This window comes from Coptis chinensis, chromosome 9, assembly GCF_015680905.1.
Source record: "Coptis chinensis isolate HL-2020 chromosome 9, ASM1568090v1, whole genome shotgun sequence".
Taxonomy (NCBI): Eukaryota; Viridiplantae; Streptophyta; class Magnoliopsida; order Ranunculales; family Ranunculaceae; genus Coptis; species Coptis chinensis.
In genome coordinates, this window is record NC_141464.1 from 22,137,688 (window position 1) to 22,153,563 (window position 15,876).

The 15,876-nt window shown below is 36.7% G+C and overlaps 2 protein-coding genes across 3 annotated transcripts; one reads left to right on the top strand and one right to left on the bottom strand.

The window, feature by feature from the left end:
- Positions 1 to 321: 321 nt before the first annotated feature.
- On the top strand, positions 322 to 2,060 carry LOC147475208 (small ribosomal subunit protein uS12). Of its 2 annotated transcripts, XM_086581826.1 has the most exons (4): positions 322 to 495; positions 1,268 to 1,423; positions 1,528 to 1,654; positions 1,757 to 2,060. In XM_086581826.1, the coding sequence occupies exons 1-4, from the start codon at positions 491 to 493 to the stop codon at positions 1,895 to 1,897; spliced, it is 429 nt and encodes a 142-aa protein (XP_086437952.1). In that variant the 5' UTR covers positions 322 to 490; the 3' UTR covers positions 1,898 to 2,060. The 2 variants fall into 2 exon arrangements, with proteins under 2 accessions (XP_086437952.1, XP_086437951.1); XM_086581825.1 differs by lacking the exon at positions 322 to 495 and having other exon boundaries at positions 1,257 to 1,423.
- Positions 2,061 to 4,104: 2,044 nt separating this feature from the next.
- LOC147475209 (uncharacterized) lies at positions 4,105 to 11,854 on the bottom strand. Its single transcript, XM_086584218.1, has 9 exons — positions 11,800 to 11,854; positions 9,989 to 10,189; positions 9,575 to 9,856; positions 8,826 to 8,860; positions 8,578 to 8,736; positions 8,158 to 8,311; positions 7,374 to 8,083; positions 5,776 to 7,291; positions 4,105 to 4,504 (listed from the first exon to the last, which is right to left on the bottom strand). Exons 2-8 carry the CDS (start codon positions 10,110 to 10,112, stop codon positions 5,816 to 5,818), a joined length of 2,940 nt encoding a protein of 979 aa, XP_086440344.1. The 5' UTR covers positions 10,113 to 10,189; positions 11,800 to 11,854; the 3' UTR covers positions 4,105 to 4,504; positions 5,776 to 5,815.
- Positions 11,855 to 15,876: the final 4,022 nt, after the last annotated feature.

A 15,876-nucleotide genomic window follows, 5' to 3' on the forward strand; every position in this document is an offset into this window, starting at 1 on the left:
TAATCATAAATATTACTAAAATGACATATTATCGGTTCAGTGGAAGACAAACCCGAAACCAAACCAATATCTTATCGATTCGGTTCGGTTTCTGATCGGTAGAGGGAAAACTAAATATCAAAACCCAAACCGTTTTTTATCGATTTGGCTCGGGTCGGTTATCGGGTTATGGAAACCCATTGACAGCCCTAGTCCAAACTAGTTTTTACATAGAGCCCAGAAGTCTAAGAATCTTGGGCTTTGTATTTTTGGGTCTGAAGCTCGGTCCATTAGTCAGCCCTAGAACTAATAATGAAGGATAGAATGTGTAAATAAAACAAAAGACACAGGGGTATTTTGGTACAAGAGAATAAAACCCACATCGCCGTTCTATAAATAGAAAAGAAGATGAGCACTAGGGTTTTCTCCCCTTAAAAAGAGCGAGTAAAAAGAGTAGAGAGCTGCCGCGTTCTTCATCTCAACAGAAAAGCAAACTCACACTCGAACAATCATGGGGTAATAATAATCTAACTTACCTCTTGTTACTAGACTTCTAATCATCATTTTTTCCTTTTTTTTTTGCTGTACTGTAAAATATCTGTGATGCGTATCTATGAACTCCATTTTGAACAAAGAAAATGTCTGGAGATAATTTAAATATTGTTTTTTTTTATGGATTTCATTTTATGTAAGAGATGTAAATATTTAACTGTTCGGACTTTGAGTTTGTATCTGATTACAAGTTTGTAGGTTGGGCCCAATGTACTTGGCACACCTGATATTAGACTAAAAAGTCACTTTTATACGAATCGTATTAGCAAATAAGAGTTGCTATGGTCTGTCGATTGCAACAGCATCACAAACTAGCCAGTGTAATTTCTAATGTGTATACTTAAGGCTGCCATGGAAAATATTTTGTCATAATGAAGATGACATTTTACTGCCGTTTAAATATGATATGCAATGAGAGTCATCTAGTTCTTACTTTATTTTGAGTTTTACATGTGCAAGTTATTAATAATGGTCCAAAGTTAATGCAATGGTAATTAGTATTTTCTTTTGTCTATGCAACATCTTAGTGAGGCATGAAATCTAGAAAATATAAAAAAGAATGTAAGTAAAATGAACACTGCTAGCTTCTTGATTTGGTTTTTGTTACTTGGGGGAGGATTGAGATCCTAATTCAAGGAAGTTTACATCCCATTTTATCAGTCACCCACTTGAAACTAAGTAATGTACATTATTATGGATTGTGAAGTTCATGACCAAATGTATGAATGTTGTACAGGAAGACACGTGGTATGGGAGCTGGACGCAAGCTGAAGTCCCACCGCAGAAGGCAGAGGTGGGCTGACAAAAGCTACAAAAAGTCTCATCTTGGAAACGAGTGGAAAAAGCCATTTGCTGGATCTTCCCATGCAAAAGGCATTGTTCTTGAGAAGATGTAAGACTTGTACAAATTTGTGTTTAATTTTTTTCCTTTTTCTTCATTGTTCAAATCTGAAGACTGTTATAGCTAAATGTGAAAGAGTTGTCTGTCTTCTGCAGAGGCATTGAGGCTAAACAGCCAAATTCTGCCATCCGAAAGTGTGCAAGAGTTCAACTGATTAAAAATGGGAAGAAGATTGCTGCTTTTGTACCCAATGATGGTTGTTTGAACTACATCGAGGAAAATGTAAGTTGAATTTCAAGCTATAGGAAGTTACTGCAGTCATTTGTTGTCCACATCTCCATTTAATCTATTTTGGGCTTGATTCACAATTCTGTGTTGGTGCAGGATGAGGTGCTGATTGCAGGGTTTGGACGAAAGGGACATGCTGTCGGTGATATTCCTGGAGTACGGTTTAAGGTGGTCAAGGTATCTGGTGTGTCTCTCCTTGCCCTCTTCAAGGAGAAGAAGGAAAAGCCTAGGTCTTAGATTATTGCATTGGTGTTTTCTCTGTTAGTTTCTCATGTTATGCTTTATTTGACAATGGTTGCAAGTCTTTGTTCTAGAGTGGGTTTGCAAACTATTTCTGTTTTGCAATATGAAACTCAGAATTTTGTTGCAATATTTGTATGAAACTCAGAATTTTGATGCAGTAGTTATCTCCCTCCCTTTTCTTTTTCTGTCCCTCTTCAAAAAAAATCGTTAATATCAAATTACTTGCTTTTCTTGCATCAAAGTATTTGAGGCAATCATCTTGATTAATAGTTGATGGATGAAAATTAGTTTTTGACCTTCTGTTAATGGAATGAACAAATATCAGCTTTCTGGTGGGCCTTGCTACTCTTATAGTTGTATGTAGTACATGGAATCATACAAGTTGAAAAGGCAGTCCCTTTTTTCCCACAATAATATAGTCAGTACCTATTTTTTTGGGAAGGAAACTGCTATGCTGTTACTGAATTGGTCCAAAGTTTGTAACAAGTCATTGCAATGTCTAGGCGTGTATCATTATCCAGGGGATCTCATATTAGATATTTCTAGTTAGGTAACAACATAAATTTGTTGATATTTTGAAAAAATGCACAATCCTTAGCTCTGACCCAGTTAGAGCCAGCTTCTAAGTTTGTGTGGCAGCTACTTTCCAAATAACAACAGCAGGAGATTTAGCTTTGCCAAAAGCATTTTCTCTAAGGTGGTGCATTCCCAGTCTTCTTGATTCAGCCTATATCCAATCCGTCCAGGGTGTAAGCATTACAAAGAACGAGCATTTCTATCTATAGGCTTATCGTATTGTTAGGCTTGGTAGTATTGTTTTTAGTGCAATTTCTATGCCACTACAACTGGTGGAGTCGAGCTATGGCGCAAAGGCACAAATGGAGATTGCACTTAAGATCGACCTAGGGCTTAGGAGCTCAGACAGAACCAAACTATTTTGACCCAGCTAAGGAAGAGGAAGTTCTTGCAGCCAGAAACAATTGCCAATTTAGAATATTACTTATGAATTTTCATAAGAAGTTGTGCACCCTAGCTCAGACTTCAGCTTAATAATGTTTTTCGGATGAGATGGTACGCAGTTTTGACTGAGAAGAGAATGTTCTTAGTTATCTTAATAATGTCTTTCATTGTAGAGGACCGGCTCGGGATACGGTAATATCCCTCACAAATTATTAAGGGCATTAGCTAGCAACTGATGATCCCAAGAACCATCAGAGTGAATGTAATCGGACAATTTAATTTCGTAGGAGGTATAGGCCTATTGAAAACGTGAGCAATGGGTGCAAGGAGTTAATCTTGTGACCAGTGGTCAGACTGATAAGAAATTGGTAACTGAGCATAGGATAGAGAGGATGGCTTCAGAATTAACTTTGATCAATGTGTTTCTTCGAGCTCGAGAGAGAATCTTACATTGCTTATTAGCCACTGAGACACACATTTCGAAATTACACTGTTAGAAGCCTATAACCCGTTGAGTTAGCCATGTTGAACTTCTACATTCGAGAAGTTCATAAAAAACAGTGATCCAAATATCCAAGAACAAAGTTATACTCAAATGAAGTGAAATAAGCATGAACAAAGAACTAAAAATAAGGGCCTCAAAGGGTTGAGATTTTGCATCGCACAACCATGCAGATTGCAGAGCTCTGCTGTCAACGTCTTTTTACAATTGCAACTTGGCTTCCGCATCTGCGTAGCAGCAGTAACAGCCACGAAGATTGAAGAAAAGAAACAAGAGCGTATAAAATTAAGTTGAGGAGTTCCAAGTAAAAAGAGAAAGTTGGTTACCAAGATGTTGGATGTGATTATGAAAAGAACATGGATGCATAGTAAAGGCAGAAAAAGAATGTGAAATGATTTCTGAACTCCAGTGACATGACATGACTCATGAGTAGCATAATGACATGACTCATGAGTAGCATAATCGCCATGCTTGGGACTCTCTTGCAAGGATAGTGTGCTTTATGAAAAACACTGATCTTTCCAAGCAGACTTATAATAGCTTGCCATTTAAGCGATGTCTGAAAAGTTGGGGTTTAAATCAAAATTGTGATGAAGCTTTGCCGGGTTAACCCTCACGTATATTTCCCAAAGACATTTGGACATCCCAACCTTAAGACTTTTTTTTTATCAGTAAACTAAGACATTAAGACTAAACTTTCAGATAAATATATTAGTATCAATGAAGGAACGAAGAAATCTGTTTTGCACATTAATATATTCCCAAAGTACTAAAACATTGTTCAAACAAATATCCTGAACAATATCCTTGATTAAGTTGGGAGGACCGGAGGACAGAATCTATAAAAGAGAAAATATATTAGGAAAAAAAATATGCAAGTAACACGGTCCACACCAATATAACTGAAGTTCGAGAAGTATAGACAACTGTTGACTGAGAATAGTCCTGCATTCATCACCATCTTCAACAGCAAAATCATAGCCTGGAAATCCTTTAGCAGCTCTCTCTTTTGCAAAGACAGAAAATTCAACCAAAAAATAGCTAGTCCAGCTTCAAGATGGTTAGTTCTGTACATGGCACTGTAGGATTTTTGGGTGCAACAGCTTTCAACATAAGATTGCCATCTAAAAACTGATTCCCTGTACAACAAATTGGGACAACAATTACTCGACACATCCCAAAGAAAAACTAAAACTCCTCGTAGCTCCATCAAAAATTAATATTAAGTCCCCATGTTAAATTCCACAAAGCCATAAAATAGTTCACAAACTATTATCAACAAAAACTGGATTGGTTAACCAGCCAACAGTCAACCAAACTAACCAAACCCAGAGATTTTAGTCTCCTCCACGCGATCCTAAGCAAGGCCCAAAATATCACCGATATATCCGATATATATCGTTTTTTTAGTACACCGACATAGATATATTCGATATATCTCAACTGAATAATGAATTCTTTTTTCCCGATATATATCGTAATTTCTGATATAACGATATATATCAACCGATATGTCCGATATAAACTGTTGATTTTGACTAAATGTTGTTGACTTTGACCGATATATCAACGATATTTCTGATATAATCGACGATATTTCTGATATATCGACATACAAAACAAAATTTTGACTGGTCAACAAAAAAATAGATATTTCCGATATATATCGGTTTTTGAGTACATCAAAATATTCACCGAATTCAATATTTTGGGCCTTGATCCTAAGTACACCTCATCTATGTAAAAAATCCAACCCCGATGCCTCTTCTACAAGGCATGGAGTATGATAATCTAATTTGTTTCTATTGACCCTACATGCATAGATGACACAGGTCATGCGGTAGATATCCACAAAGATAACCAAACATGAATGTACGCAGAAAATACAACTGATTTCTCGTCTACAAAATGAGTATCCATGTCTTAAACAACAAGTGATATACTATTTCAGTACTTTCTAGTTTTCATGATAGATCTGTTCTTACTCACTCGTATAAACAAACAAAGTGGCCATTGTCAGCTGGATAGACAGAATCCAACTGCCACGAACTGAATAAGATCTGGAACACAATGACTACCAGGATGCTCAGTGCTTACAAGTGAACATTGTGTAACTTCAATATGGTTCAAGTAACGCATTCACCATGTAAGCTTTTAAATTACAATGTAAAGACATCAAATATTTCATTGGCAAATTTTCAGAATTAGTTCCAAAGAGATCTGTTTTTAAGCATGATAAACTAACAACTAGATTCTTTTAATTCGTATTAATACGATTTGACTAGTTCATAATGAAGATGATTTTATTAAGATAACTCAGGTTGATGGTTAGCACAGTGAAACATGTCCCTGCAGTTGTAGATGAATAAGTTGTGATCATAACAAGTGCAGCATTAACCAAGTAACTCACCTCGAACAGACACTGCCAGTGGATTATTGACAGTATTTTCTCAGATGTTGTCTGTCTGCAGGCCTTCTGTAAAAGATAATCTGGGTGACTTTTCAATTGTCAATTCCGATTCCAACTCAAAGGAACCTGTTCCGTTGCACATAGACAAATTGACCAACGGAGCCCTTGTCCTAGGTACAGCATCCATGATAGTTGGCAAAAGTGGTTGGGGGATAGCTTTTGGCGTAATCATAGGAAGATCCTCGTGAACATGAACAAGTACATCGCTAGAGCTAGACAACACAGACTTCGTACAATCAGGATTGTCTGTGTTGTCATCAGAAAGAGAAAGAGGGAAACCTTTCTTCACATTGAGCTCTTCCATGCTAAGATCCATGGTCCCCATACGCCTGCTCAAGCCATCAACTTGATTCCCAGAACATAGTGAATTCTCTTTCTCATTGCTGGCACGAACATAATTCAACTTGCTTTCAAGATGGTCTAGACCGTGCATATCTTGTTCAACTGATTCACTATACTTGTTTATGTTCTCATAATTACACTGAGAACTTGATAAACAAGAATTCGGAGTTACGTCTTGGGAAGGAGTTCTCGTACTAGAGCTTACAGGAAGCAATTTTGGACTTATAGAAGCCACTTCACTCACCACGTCAACTTCACAATGACTCTCTTCTTCTTTTGCAAATAAACACTCCTCTCCCTTGTATTGTTCCAACACTTCCACAGTTATCAAATGACTCTCACCACCAGTTCTGTGATAAATATCATTCTGAAGTTTTGATGTCATGCCTGGACAATTCTCCCCACTGACTTCATAGGCAGATACTTTTTCGCTTGTGGTACTAAATTCAATCACAAAGGCATCTTGTTCATCAAGTTCCTGTATGTTCAGACAATAACTTGAACCATCCCTTTCTGTATCAGGCAATTCTCTTGCTTCCCCAGTCTTTAAGTGGTTCTCTATATCAGTTCCATACACATCATTCAGAAGTATTGTTGTAATGCCTGGAAAATACTCTGAACTTATTTTAGTAGCAGATACCTTTTCTCCTGAGGCACCAGTTTTGTTCACATCAGTAGTTTGACCACCACTTGCACTTTCTTTCAAAAAAGAACCACTCTCCTTATATGTATTGTTCATTTCTTCCTCCTTTTCAGCCATCAAGTCGGTCCCACTAACAATTCTGACATCATTTTGTGATTTTGATTTCATGCCAGGAAAATCCACTCTAGTTGTTCTAGTGACGGATGTGGTTGGTGAAACATTTGACACTTGCTGAAACTGTGCAGGACAGGTAATTCTCATGCTCGAAGCACAATGTGGCATTCCATCCAAGTCTGCATCACAATTGATACTACTCCCAGCAATACTTCTGGCAGGTAGCAGCTTACCAGGCTTTGCTTTAATGGTTCCCCCATTTAAGCTGCCAGCTCTGGCCCCATGTTTGGGTATGGCATTCCACACTCCAGGGTGAAATTGCAACCCACTGACTGGACTGTGTTCTGTAGATTTCTCCTGCAATTTTGGGAACCACAACGTTTTTAACTCAACAACTAATATATCCATGCACCGATAGTAGCAAATACCAAATACTTACCGCATCAAAAAAACCAATTTTTGGTGATGGCATTCTGAGACCTGACGGTTTAGAGCTTCTAGAAACATCAGTAGGAGAAGGACGGAGACCAGCTCCCACAGTAGTTTTCTTGAAACCTGGATTTGGCAACCCTGTTCTTTTATGTTGGATGGAAGGTTGATCATTTAGATGCTTCTGCACATCTGATTGAAAGGCGTCTCTTTTTATGTAACATCCTCTGCGAGGAGAACTCATATCAAGGCTTTTCATTGAACTGTTGGAGAGTTGGTTTACAGAGGTTGACGATGATGATTCCGAAGACCGCCCATCAATAGAACTAGCAGGTGATATGCTAGAACTGAGCTTAGGCACGGACATTAGATATGCCGCAATGTGAGAGTTTCCCGTCTCAGTTTTATTTCTTGATGAGATCCTCAGTGGGGATTTGAGAGATGAAGGAGAAGGTAAATTAGCATTCCTACAGTTGATTTTCTTTCTCAAAGGTTTTAAAGGGGTTTTATCAGTGGAATCATACGAAGCGCTACCAGATATGCTGTTTGAAGAACAAGAGGCAGCTGACTCGATCTTGGTACATGAGGCAGAAGAACTTGCCGAAGATTTTGGTGAAGGCATGGACCTAGGAGTGACACTCGGATGAGCATAAACAGGTCTCTTGGAACCCCCAATGGTTTCCCTCCTGCCTGGATGATTCACATATTCGAATGTAAAAACTGTACAAACGAAAAATAAAGCTGTTCATTTCGTAAACAAATAACCTTCCCATTTGAAGTCAACACTGTCTTACCTGTGGCTGCTTTTGCGGTACTGTTTTCGATTTTGACACGATTAGCACCCAAAGAAGTCCTTTTGGGTGGTGATGCCAAGACCGAGTTGACCCTGCCGGCTATCCTGGGTGGTCTGAGTGATGAAGTATTCAGCTCTGCACTTCTAGCAGCAGCCTTACACCATAAATAACAAAATGATGTCAGTATCAGTATCAGTGTCAGAGCATTGGTTTCTAAAGATAAAGATTTTCCACTATTCACCATTCACACACATATTACATCACAAATGAAACATTCAAATGGACACCACTCAAAAATGTCATTGGTACTTAATAGTTGAATGATAGATCTTATTATCTGAACAATGTAGGTCTAACTCTTGTAGGCAATTTGCAAGTTAAAAATAAGTGAAAATTGTTTTTGTATATAATAAGACAGACCTGTACAGCACGCGGACAAACAGTAGCTTCCTTTTTTATTCCCTCGACTTCCCTTTTGGTTCTCTCTGCTTCCTTTTTGGTTTTCTCAGGTTCCTTTCTACTTCTTTCAGGACCCGGTGTATTAACAATTTGCCTCTTGGAAGCAGCTGTGGGCTTCATCTGAAATGTTGATACAAGGGAACTTCAGTTGGAATATTCCTCAAGAATAATCACAACAATAATGAAAGACTTCTATGGGAAGAACTTACCATATTACGAGAAACTACCTGCATCTTCCTTGAAGCTGCGAATTAAATCCTTGTTAATGAGCAACTTATTTGCAATAATCAAATGCAAATGATGTTCTTAGGGTTGTTAAGCTGGTGCAACTTATTCCAGAGTATTAACAGTTCAGACGACAACAATGCAAAAGCATTAAAACAAGACATTCTATAATCTATATAACGACCTACTCAAGGTTTAAAATAACGCATCTTAGCCTCAAGGCTGTGAGGCGAGCCTCAAAGGCACACACACACACAAATTGCTTTTTAATTATTTGTATTTCTTGAAATTGAACAGTTTTTCATATGAATAAGGCTACCTTGTCCTTTGAAAAGATCAACAGTGGTTTGAGATGAAAAGATTATTTAACCAAAAAAAAAAACAAAGTTTTTACGAGGATCTTGGATTACTCTGCTGTTCTTAAGGCGAGCCTCAAGGCATATGCTTCAGTGTTTTTTTTCAAACACTGGATCTACTCCCAGACCTGACCTAACATTAACACCTTCCTTACTAATCTGGGCAATCTTTTAGGTGGCGCAATGCGTAAAAGAGACATGCCAGAAAGGAAATTACAGCTGACTACAAACTACAGTACAGACAGGTCCAGCTTTGAAGTTTGAACATAGTTCTAGCCTGTGTAACCTAACCAGGCTTTATGAATGATGGTGACTAAATTATACAACAACTTCCATTCTTTAAAATAAGGCATATATTGAAGTAGCGATATACTTACATCGAAGATTTGGTGCAGCTGAAGTTTGAGCACCAGATTTTCCTGGTCCAGCTAGACTATTAGGATATGCCAGATTGCTTCCTTTGCTAGATCTTTGAATGGAAGCCCTTACATCTCCAAACAAATCAACCTCCAGGCTTTCCAGTGTTAAGTTATCGCTGTCAAACGTAGAATTTGACTCTGCGGATCTCCGTATATCTTCTTCAATTCCCGGCAATGGATGTTTGACAACCTTCTTTAACCCACAATTTATGATAGACAACTCTTCAGGTTCAAGAACACCTGAACGTTTGTACAAGAGGTTCATAATCATAACCTTCGTATAAAAAAGTTATAAAAAATACAGAAATCTGTCATCCAAATGAGCAAATTAGAGCTATCAATTTGCATGTATATGCAACTATGCAAGTATACCAGCACTTGTGAAGAATGCACTATCCCATGCTAAACTTTTCCGCAAATTGCATTTGCCCGTTTTTCTTGTTCTTGCTAGTTCTGAGGATTCAGATAAAAAAGATTCCTGCTCCATCTGTGTCATAAAATCCTCCCTCTCCTGAGCAATGCCAACCTCGGACAGTTCAAAATATTGGTCATCGTTCTGATTTCCTATAAAACCTGGAAGTTTACATTAAGCAGGAAACACTTTCAGATGCAAGAAAGTATAGAATCATGAACTCTTCTCTATAAAAAATTATGTAAGAGCAAGATGAAACATTGTTTACAAACATATTCATCCTACAAACTGTGAAAAGAGTATATGAGATTGCAGATTCATCAAACCAAGAAAGATATTAGATTTAAAAGTCTAGTCCACCTATCCACACAAAATTGCTACATATCAAACTTAGGTTACCTGTCCAAGTTTTAATCCCAATTAAGGGACACGCACAACCAAACTCATTACAAGTATTAGCATCCATTCTTCACTTGCCTAAATGCTTTTCATCACATATTCATGTGCTACGCATTTGTTGGCATGCTTTTGGCACAGCTTGCTTTCCAAAAACATAATCAAATGCCTTCAGCATGCCATGTGCACCACATATTACCCATGAAACAAAAAATAAAAAAATGGAGAAATTGCTTTTAGATATTGGTAATCATCACAAGTGTCTCTCAACCATCTCACAAAGAGTTTTTCATATATATCAATTTCATCAAGACCTAACTCGAAGATGAAACCTTGTGGCATATTGAAGCCTCAGAAAAGAATATAATAATGAAGTAGAACAAAATCTCTCTCCGCCACTGTACCACTACAGCCCCACATGTCTATGTCTTCAATACACGCAATTTTATTTTTTCCCTTTTTATGCTTTGTGTTTTCTCATGCTTTCTATTTATGATCCGTGCCATTAAGGAGGCAATCACACTATATTGTGTAAACCCTTACCACTTCCATTAATCACTCCTGTTAGCAAATTTTAGTTGTATAATATCTTTATGCTACAAAACCATCCTCAATTATCTTGTAGATAAAGGATATGCAACACAATATTAGGAAATGAAGAGTGGGTAACCAAATTCCTTTCTTCCTTGCGCTTTTGTAGAGTGCACAAAAAGCAGTCGAGGAAAGCACAGCACCAGGTTTCCCAAGTTGATACCCGGTAGAAACAAAGAGCGGGGGCACCCTTGAGAGAGAAACTCCAACTTCCTTCTATAGAGTACCCCCTATATTCCTTTCTTCTTTCTTGAACTTCTCCTACAACTCTAAGTTTGAATTCTTGAAAATCTGGACTATTTATTACAAAATATAAACTCTTCAAGAGAAAGTTTGTTTCTAAGGTAATTCTTCAATGAGTCTGACCATCAATTAAACATAGTTCTCAATGTTGTAGGAACAATGTCTGTTGAGCTTCCTTACACTAGACACTATAGGTGAAGTAGGTGTTGTCAGTGTTTATAAATTTGTTTGTGCTTCTTCATATGGTCATATTGGAGATTGTAAAAAGAGGAAAGACTACCTAATTGTATTAAAACTCTTATGAAAGCAGGTGGGCATATGCCTTCGTTCATTGGACAAATTGCATTGTATAAATAACTTCATACTTGCTAATATTCATAGTAAATTCGCCGATCCACTCATCACGGTTAACTTAAAAAGCAATTCATGTTGACTGAGAATAAGCTCAAAAATAAGTAAAGCACATGAAATAATCATCATATCAAGACTGAACCACAAGAAACACTTATAAACAAAAAGATCCAATCTTTATATGGAGTACCGTCAAAAGAAGAAGAAGAAATGAGGAGAGAATCATCCTCAGATGAGACGTCAATGAGACGTTAGAGTTAACTGGCTTGTTTACTTCTTTTATCATTCCTCCTTTTTTTTTCCATTTTATTTTATTTTTAAAAAAAACAACTTATCGATTTTTGGATCTAATTATGAGAAGAAATGAAGAAGTGGGATAAAAAGATAACTTTTTAGATAAAATAACTACTAGAACAAAAATAGTAGATTTTGGGTTTGAATAGAAAAAAAAAGTTAAATTTGACACTACCTGTTTTCATCCGAATGTGGGCGTTATAAACTTATACATTTTAAAATGCAGATGCACCATGTTATAAACTTATATATTTTAAAATGTTATAAACGTATACATTTTTAAAATGCATACACACACCACGATTTTAAAATCTGAGATACAAAATGTTTATTTATTTTGGGGTTTGATTAACTACTAAAATGAAACGGGTTGGTTTAGGATTTAATGTTTATAAATTTAGGATATAGGGATTAGGGTTTAGTGTCTTAAGGTTTAGGCTTTAGGCTTAGGGTCTAGTTTATAGGGGTTATGGTTTAGTGTCTTAAGATTTAGGGTTTTAAGCTTAGGGTCTTTTATTTTTTGGGTTTAATGTCTAGTGGTTTGGAGTTTAGACTTAATTAGTGTCAAATGCCTCCACAAAATATTGGAGGCATAATATTTTTAGTTTTTCATTACCGAAAAGCTAGTGTCGTAGGGTGTACTTTCAACATTTCACGGGCCACTCATATAGGCACAAGTAACACTCTGATGCACCCTAGATGTCCTCTTTTCATTATATGCATTTTTAAATGTGAAGGCAGTTGTTATAAATTAAATTTTTTGTTTTGTATCTCAATAACGGTTATGTTTGTTTCCAAATGAGGATTTTTTTACCTATTAGTTTCATATTCTCGTCAAATTGGGGTATTAAATTCTAAACAAATTTAAGAGGAGTCTTAAGACTACTAAATATTTATAACTAACTCCTCTAGACTAATTTTCTGATATCTAATATAACAAGAGAAGGAAGTTTTATGACCAACGGCTCGGAGCGGGTATAAATTGAGGGTCAAAACCAAAGACATCTGTAAAATTAAAAAAAAAATTAACGAGGGGAAATTAATTTGAGAAATAAATCGCGCGTAACACTTTCTCTTTCTGTCTTCCCACTCAATTCATCTCCCCAAATAATTTATCTCCTTTTGCTCTCTCTCTCTCAGCTTTCAAGAAATCTACGGTCGCAATTGTGTCCACGTGAGGTTAGTCCAATAAATACAATTACTAAATGTGGAAACTCTTCGTGTCCAAACCTTTCGTGCTCCAGAATTAGAATTTAATTGGGAATGAGGTGAAAACGCTTTGGTCCTACTTTTGTTCTCTCCCACCCCCTCAGTTCTCAACGAAGAATAAATGAACATGTGATAATCAAACTTATGCCTTTAAGCTTACGGCTGATTTGAAATCATATGCAATGCTACTTGATTGAATTTAGTTGATGTTGTTGTCTTAGATTTTACTCATGTCGAGTTGTGCATTGGTTTCGCTTATTGTTGGAGCTGTTATTGTTGGGTTTCATGCTTCAATTAGAGTTGCCGCATGCAAGGGGCCGAGGGGGTTATACTCATTTTTGAATTCACTCTGTTGTGTGTGTGCCGGTATACTTTGTTTTTAAGACATTGGTGTTTTCCTAGGGGAGTTCTCGCGAGGAGTTCTTCATATGTGATGTAAGTGATATGATCTATATTTCAAGTATTTGCTCTTCAATTCATTTTGTACCTATATTAAATACTAAATAGTTTGTGACATTCGAGGAATTTTCTTTGAAGGTGCTTAACTTTTTAAAATTAAGAATTATATTAGATTATATTAGATTATATTAGATTAAAAGGTGCAAGGACGGATACAACGTTTGTGGAGTTCATACTCCATGAAGTAATTTGAGATATTGTTCAAATTGGTTTCAGGGAGGGACCGAAAAACTTCTTTCGTCATAGGAGGCGGGGACACAGGTTGGTTGTATTCCAATGAACTTGGTATTTTAGTGTCAAAGTTGTTGTTATAGGAGTGAGCTTGGATAAGTTGATTACTGCATAGGATCGGTCTGTGGACATAGTTATATCAGAAAAGAAGCTGGGGCTGATTTTCAAAGTTGACTCCATTTCTCAGTTTCCATAGTCCCACCATAGCACTTAAAAAGCATATAATTTAGAAGGGGCTCCCAATGCCTTCCTAGATTCATGGCAAAAGCTAGGCTTCAAGTTGAGGATATCATCTCGCGATATAGATCGTTTGCAAGAGTTAGTGTGACATGAAAAATGATCCTTTCTCCTTCAAACTACATTTTTAACTCCAACAAATTAGCGGAGACATTCTATATTTGATGAAGACAGGGACCGCGGTATTAAGTTGATAGGCGAAAAAGATTCCAATACAAGGCTTTCACACAAACTCTAACCTTTATTTTTATTTTTTTTCCTATCAAAAAACTAATTGCTTACTGCACTATGTAGCTGGTGGTGGAAGGCTTTTATATTTTTACTGAGACTTATTACGGTGTATAACCCCTGCTTTTATGATTGAGGTTAGGTTGTCAGAACTCAGAAGGGTACCCTCATGGGCCAGAAGTTGGTTCGGAGATGTTGCAGAAGATGGTAAATTTTATTTAAGCTGATCAATGTCCTCTTGCTGGATAGAATATATGTTAGAGTCTAACTATCTTTGAACTTACAATGGTAATCTAGGTATGATCATATGCTCTTTGAGGATGAAGACAAGAACCGGATGATGGAAACCAAGGAACTCTTCCAATATTGCATTATGAAGGAACCATATTTCAAGGTTCTCATCTTGGATACCTTGGAATCACACCATTTATTGTTGTGCTTTTATCCACCTAAATGTTGTTTTCTCGCAGAAAACATCGTTCATTCTGTTCCTTAGCATCTTTGATATATTTGAGAAGAAGGTTTTAAAAGTGAGACTTAACTTCATATTTTATTTCATCCACAATTTGCTCGCTGTCATCAATAGAATCGTTAATGTTTATGTATGTTGTGCAGGTTCCACTAAGTGTATGTGAATGGTTCAAAGATTATACGCCTATGTCCACTGGAAAACAAGAGACGACTGAGAATGCTTAGCTTTTTTTTGCACACAATTAAGGATATATTATACTACAAATAAAAGAATGTTAATCAAGAGTGTTGTTGTTACATGGTTGTTAAAGCAGGATACTACAAATAGAGGCTATTCAAATCTATAGTATGACATGATTTGCTTTCATGAATCCCCGTGTTTGAATAATCTTATTTGTATATGTGTTTGAATAATCTTATTTGTTACACACTTTCATCAATTAACTAACAGGTGCATCACTTTATCGTCTACCCTTCCATCGTATACTTGAAGAGTCCCACTTCTTTTATCACAATTTTGCTCAAGGTAGGACACAATACAACTTATTCATTTTCATGTTAAAAATTTCATCTTGGGAGGTGTGATCTCAATATTTTTCTCCTCTTTAATCAATTTTGAAAGTTTTCTATTTTTTAACCATCCCATATTGTTTTTTATTATTATTTTCTTTATAGTGATTTTTCCGATTTGCATTAAAGTTGATTCTGAGAGCCCTTAGTTCTAAGACCCTCTTAGGTCCAAAATTGGGATGCCTCCGAGTTATTAGTCCCTGAAGTTAACTATTACTCATAGTAATTAAATTTCCATATCTTTTGATTTTTGGCCAACGATGAGAATAAACTGAAAATAGTGAGTTTTGGTCTTCTGACAACTTCGTGAGTCAAAGGGCATGACAACCATCAAATTGCGTCCACATTCAAGCAAGGTATTATGAAAGATCCTGTTTTGTTAAATGTCGGTCTCTCAGGTGGTATTTCATTTCAGGCTGGTGACATAGACCACCTGGCAGCGATTTTTCTCACATCCCATAATATTGCGCATGGAATCAATTTGAGAAAGTCTCCTGTCCTTCAATAATTGTATTACCTTGCACAGGTAAGCAAATTCAGTCCCAGTGTAACATAACTTGATATCTCT